At 60.1% G+C, this 6,000-nt stretch overlaps 1 protein-coding gene across 1 annotated transcript; it reads left to right on the forward strand.

Annotated features, from left to right (window-relative positions):
• Nucleotides 1-2,781: 2,781 nt before the first annotated feature.
• EPOP (elongin BC and polycomb repressive complex 2 associated protein) lies at nucleotides 2,782-5,282 on the forward strand (the record flags this gene model as incomplete). The annotated part of the gene is made up of 1 exon (XM_082779232.1): nucleotides 2,782-5,282. Exon 1 carries the CDS (start codon nucleotides 3,042-3,044, stop codon nucleotides 5,280-5,282), a length of 2,241 nt encoding a protein of 746 aa, XP_082635358.1. The 5' UTR covers nucleotides 2,782-3,041.
• Between the last annotated feature and the right edge of the window lie 718 nt (nucleotides 5,283-6,000).

The raw sequence follows: 6,000 nt of genomic DNA on the forward strand, positions 1-6,000 counted from the left end.
CGAGCACCCAGCCCACTGCTGCGGATGGGTGGGTTTGCAGGGTCTGCGTGTCCCACATCGAGCTGTCTGTGTCTGTATAGAGACATCAGCACGCGCACACGCACACATATTCCATCCCGAACTTTATTCATAGCCAAAATATTGTCAATCTGGGTTTCTATTGACGGAGATTTAATGGGAAATGACGTATCCATACATTTGCCTGTGCGTGGCTTGTGAGCCCTGTTTCCTCCTGGCTTGCGATCAGGGGTCTCTGTGTCCTCTCTAAAGCCCTACGAGCGGTCAGAAGCAGTTTATTGCGCTGCTCGAACTTGTATTTTCTTTACAAGAGCCCCTCATAAACCCCGCGGCTGCATCAGCCGCATCGGACAGGGATATTACATGCCAGCTCCTTCCCTCCACCCCACGCTCCCCTCCTCCAGTCTGGCACGGAGCAGTGCTCAGCCTATAGGTAAAATGGCTCTGGCTTTCTGTGGAAACAAAAATACCCAGGATCTCCCTTCTTATTTGCAAAGGGAAACTCCAGTCTGGCTGCGAGCAGGACTTCTCGTGGTCCCTCGCGGCGAGCTGTGCCGACAGCAGCCCCTCTGCAGCAGCCAGCTGCAGGATCCCCGGACCGGCCACGTTCCGTCCAGCGCGATGCAAACTCTCCCCCCTCCCCTCTGCCCAAACAAAGAGGAATTTCGTGTTTGTGTTGGACGGCAGACCTTTACTCACAGGAAACTCTCTGCCTGTGGAAAACGAGGGTGAAATGTGCTGGTTTAACGCAGCCAGATCTGGAGAATGTGGCATTTTCTTTTCTCAGCAAGGCCACGAGTTTGCGGGGTGTGTGCGCACATGTGTGCTAGGAAGGGGAAAAATCCTGCCATTGATTTCTTCTGCAGCAGGATCGATACGGCATCGGCTCGCCTGTGCGTGAGGCTTGCCTCTCGTCTATCGGCGAGAAGGTAAATGCAAATCAGGTGATCTCCGCTCCCAAATTAAAGGCAATGTTGGAGTTATTTTAATTTTTTTTACACACGTACTCAGGAATGTGCTTCCTCCTCCTCCTCCTATGGGATTGTTTCTAAATCGGGATCATTTGTGGTTGATTGTACATATAGTTTAACAAATTATTATTATCAAATTACTCAGATTTTGCCATTTGAACCACAAAAAAGCAGAGGAAGACTAAAAGCAACTTTTCATGTGGGAGACAGACGAAGCTTAAAAGGGAACAGCATGCGCTGCAGAGCTGCAGCCTCCCTTCCCCCAAAAAGGTTTCCGAGGTAACTGTTTCCCCAAAATTAGCCTCCTGAGCAGAGAGTTAAAATCACTCGGTCCAGCCTCCGCGGCTGCACGCCCTTCGCTCAAGTAGCTCCAGGTTTATAAAGAAATAGAAGGGACGGGACAATGGAGCTCCGGGCTGGGTGAGGGTGGGTTTTTTTCCCCCTCCCTTGGAGACAGAAATCTGCAATCCTCCTTTTGGGAAAACGGCGTCTGGTTTGTAAGGCAGGAGCGAGCTACCAAATGCCGAAGAAGTCTTGGGAAGTTTGAAATAAAGTTAAGCAGCACACAAAGGCATGCAAATGAATTTCCTTTTTTTTATCCCTCTCTTTTTTTTCCTTTTTCGTTTTCTTTCTTTTTTCTTTCATTTTTTGTTTTCTTTTTTAAGAGAACGTTTGGAAGAAAAGATGAAAAGTGAATAAGGCAAGCGTGTGAGTAAAAAGGAATACGAGTATCTTTGCATTGCTTTTATTTGCACTGTTGCCGATGTTATTGTTGATTCTAAGCTCCAGTCCGTGCTCATTCCAGATCATAAATACAGTAATTGGCAATTAATAAGCATTCCACTCCGGGTTGCACGATGAATTGTTGCAGAGTCAATCGTTTTGAACAACTCGCTCAGAGTAAAACCTTTCACGGTTTATTAAATATATACGTGCACGCACACACACCCATCCCAGAGGAATTCGGGGAGATTTTTGGAAAGCGCAGCAACCTCCCCGCAGCCGAGCCGGAATGCCCCAGCCCGAACAAAGCAGAGGCTCCGGGCGAGCTGAGCCTGAAACTACCTCGAAAACGCAGCGTTTTGTGTGTGTGTGTGCGTTTTGTTTTTTTTTTCCCCCATTTTAATTTTTTTTTTCTTAAAAGAAAATCCCGGTGGCTATTGTGTGGGACTGCCCTGGGCTGGATGGGAGGGGGGGGGCGCGGCGCGGTGCGGGGCTGCGCGGCGCGGGGCTTGCGCGGGGTTCGCGCGGTGTCGGGGCTTGCGCGGGGCTTGCGCGGGGCTTGCGCTGCGCGGGGGTGTGCGTGTGAAATGTTGGGGGGCCGTGACGTCACGGCGCGCCGCTGCCCAATCAGCGCGCGGGCCGCGGGCCCGGCTCCGCGGGGTGTTCCCAGGATGAAGCGGCCGCGGCGGCGGGGCCGCGGGAGCGGAGCCCGGCCAAGGTGGGAGCGCCACGGAGCCCCGGGGCTCCCCCGCCTCGCCGCGGCCCCGCCGCTGCCGCTTCTGCCGCCCCCCCCGCGCCGGTAGCTTTGTTTGCTCAAGCATCTCAGGGGCTTCGCGCAACGGAGCGGGGGGGGCTGCGCTTGTTGCTCCCCCCCACCACCACCACCACCTCTTCCCCCCCCAGTCGCCCCCCGGGGGTTATTTTCGGAGGGGAAGGTGGGGTGCGCGGCCGCGGGGTTGGGACCTGGCTTGGGGGGAGCCCGGAGGATGCGAGATGTTTGACTTCTTTTTTTTTTTTTTTTTTTTTTTTCCTTTTTTCCTTTTTTTTTTTTTTTTTTTTTTTTTTTGCCGGGGAGGGGGAAGACGAGGAGTCGAGCCCCAGCCCGGGAGGAACGGGGTGTTTGGAAGATGTTGCGAGCCATTGACCGGAGCGTTTGAAGGGGTGATCGGCTGCTTTGGCTTTTTTTTTCTTTTTTTTTTTTTTTTTTCTCCCCTCCCCCCTCCCCCACCTCTCCGGAGGGGTAGGGATGTGTGATCAGGGAGTGGAAACAAATATGTCCTTATTTTCAATGCCCCCTTTGAAAGAGACAAAGTAAACGCTCCTTGCAAAATGTTCCTGACCTGCGAAGGGACCTTCGGAATTGTTCCAGCCACCATGGATTACAATGGGGAAGCCAGGCCGGGGGATTTTCATGCCGGCTATCAAGAAATCGAAGGGATAAACTTGGGATACTTACAGATCAATGGCACCCAGATGTTTGCCTTGGCCCAGGTCCTCAGCGACCTGTTTAAGGATATCCCCAGGACCACCATCAGCAAGAAGATGGAAACCTTAAAGATCAAGAGCCGACGCTGCGATCTCAAGGAGCTCCGGACCCTCAAAGCCATCCACTCGGTGCCCACCCGCGCGGTGAAATGCTCGCTCATATCCAAGGCGGACCTGGAGGCTCTCTGCACCTCCTGCAAGAGCCTCAGCCCCAGGAGGAGGAAGAGGAAAAGGAAGAGCAAGCGGAGGGAGCAGCTGCTGCTGCCGGACCCCGGGGAGCTCTTCGCCTGCCCCCGGCCCCAGCTGCTGCCGCCCTGCCGAGCCGGCGCCTGCTGCGCGCCCCCGGCCCCCGGGCGCCCCAAGCTGCCCCCGGCCTTGGCCAAAGCGCGCTCGGCGCCGGCGGCGCTGCTGCCGCAGCCGTTCCACCACCGGCCCTTCCCCGGCCTCGAGAGGGCCCCCCGGGGCCGCCGGGGCTGCGGGCTCCCGGAGCGCGGCGGGCTCTTCGGCGGCGTGCTGGGCGCCTACCCCCGCGACCTGGCGCTGCTGCACCCCGCGGCCGCGCACCCCGCCGCGCACCCCGCGGCGCTCGCCGAGCCGGGCCGGCGCAAGCGGGGCCCCTGCTGCGCCAAGGGGCTCTTCCCGGCCGAGAAGGGTCCCGGGGGCGCCAGGAAAGGCCGCTCGTCCGCTTTCCCCGGCTCCAAGCGGCAGGGCACCTCCGCCGGCTACTCCAGCGACTCGGACTCCAGCCTGGACTTCGGCGGGTCCAGCCCCGCCACCTCCAGCGACTCGTCGGAGGAGGAGGAGGAGGAGGAAGAGGAGGAGGAGGAGGAGGAGGAAGGGGACACGTCGTGCAGCAGCGAGGAGGGCAGCTCCTCGGAGTCGGAGAGCAGCTCGCTGTGCAGCGGGGACTCGGTGCAGAGCACCCGGTACAGGCAGGCGGCTCTGCCCCGCTTCCAGCCGCAGCCCCCCCGGGAGCCCCTCGGCGACGAGCGCCCCGCGGAGCCCCCCCCGGGCGCGGGCAAGGCGCTGCGCCCCGACCCCGACCTCCTCTTCCTCTCGCAGCAGCTCTGGGCCAGGACTTTGCGAGCATCAACTTCGGAAAGTTTGAGCCCGGCTCCAGCCCTGGGCTCGGGGGCCCAGCCGCAGCCGGAGCTGTACGCAAAGCAGGAGGCCTCCCCTTCCTCCTCCTCCTCTTCCTCCTCCTCTTCCTCCTCCTCCTCCTCTTCCTCCTCCTCCTCTCCCCCTCCCTCCCCGAGCAGCACCCCTGGGGGGGACCCGCAACAAAAGGAGGGCGGCTTTGGGGACGCAGAGCCCTGCGCCAAAGGGAAGGATTTGCACAAAGATGCCTCGAACAATAGAGCCTCGTTAGGCCCCAGTGACCAAGCAGAGAGGCAGAGCGAAGCTTTAGCCGGCCGAGCGGCTTCCCAAGAGCCGGCCCCGGGCTCGGCCCCGCAGCCCCCGGCCCCGGAGCTGGCGGGGAGCCTCGGCCCGGCGCCCCCCGGGGAAGCGGGGGAGCCCCGGCGGGAGCACTTTGACAGGCTCATCCGGCAGTCCAAGCTGTGGTGTTACGCCAAGGGGTTCAACGTGGACGGGAAAAGTTTGCGCCACGGAGGGAGGACGGAGCCCTGCAAAGCTGCAGAGCTCAAATCCCCCGGCTCCAAAAGAGCAGAGAGCCCCAGCACCTTGTCAAACAAAGCTTTGAAAGGCAATGGCTCGGAAAGGAATGCCAAGCGCAGACGCCTTGCCAGAGGCGCTGAGGCAGAAAGGCAACAGAGCTCCTCTAAAGGGAGGCCACAAAAGACTCAAAGGAGGAATGCCAAAAAGGGAAACACTCATTGCAAACGCCTCGGCAGCGCCGGGCCAACCCCGCCTCGGAATTCCTTCAGCCTCATGGGCAACTTCCCCTGTATTCCCTCCCTGGTCGTGGGGGAAGATGGGGACCTGTGTCCTGCCTCCTCCCTGGGGGTCAAAAACTCCTGGGCCCTCTCCAAAACTCACCCGCTGTGGAGCTGGCACCTGGGGGGCAACGCCATCCCGGTGCCCCCCAGCCTCAAATTCCGGGGCTATAGCTTGGAGGATCTCTAAGGACCGCGGACGGCCCGGAGGAAAGGTTTACACGCAACAGATGCGAGCCGCAGGGCGGGCGGGGGCCGGGGCCGGGGCCGGGGCCGGGGCCGGGCGGGGGGCGCGGGGCCGGGTGGGGGTCGCGGGGCCGCCCCGAGATGCTGAGCCCCGGGGGCGGCCGGGCCGGGCTCTGCCGGCGAAGGGGGCCCGCGGCGGGTGCGGGGCCGTGAACGGGTGCGGGGGCCGGGCGGGGGCTCCCCGCTCGGGCCGGGGCTGAGGTTTCGGTTCCCCCCCCGTGCGCCGGTTTCACGATGCTGGAAGGAGCACTCGGACCGAGGGGCGCCGACCCCTCGCCCCCGGGCTCTCCGCTTTTGTCCCAGCGCCGAGCTTGGGGCGGGGGCGCGGCGCCAGGTGGGGGCGCGGGGGGGGTCCCCCCGGGCCGAGCTCTCCCCGGCCGGCAGCGTCGCCCCTTCCCCGCCCTGGCCGCGCTCCGCTCCCCACCCCCGGAAGCCAAAAACCGCTGAAACGAGGAAAGAATAGAGCCGATTTCTCCCTTTGCCTCCATAAATGCAGTGGATTAAAGTAATAATAATCACACGCAGAGAGAAATAATGATGTCATGCAGCATAAACACTCCTTTTCGGCCCGAGTCAATCCCGGCGAAATTGGGAGCAGCTATTGCAAATAACTATATTAATAGCAATGTAATGTTTTCTGTCTACTTAAGAGACAGGAAGAA

This window comes from Aythya marila (assembly GCF_965140915.1).
Source record: "Aythya marila genome assembly, chromosome: 25".
NCBI lineage: Eukaryota > Metazoa > Chordata > Aves > Anseriformes > Anatidae > Aythya > Aythya marila.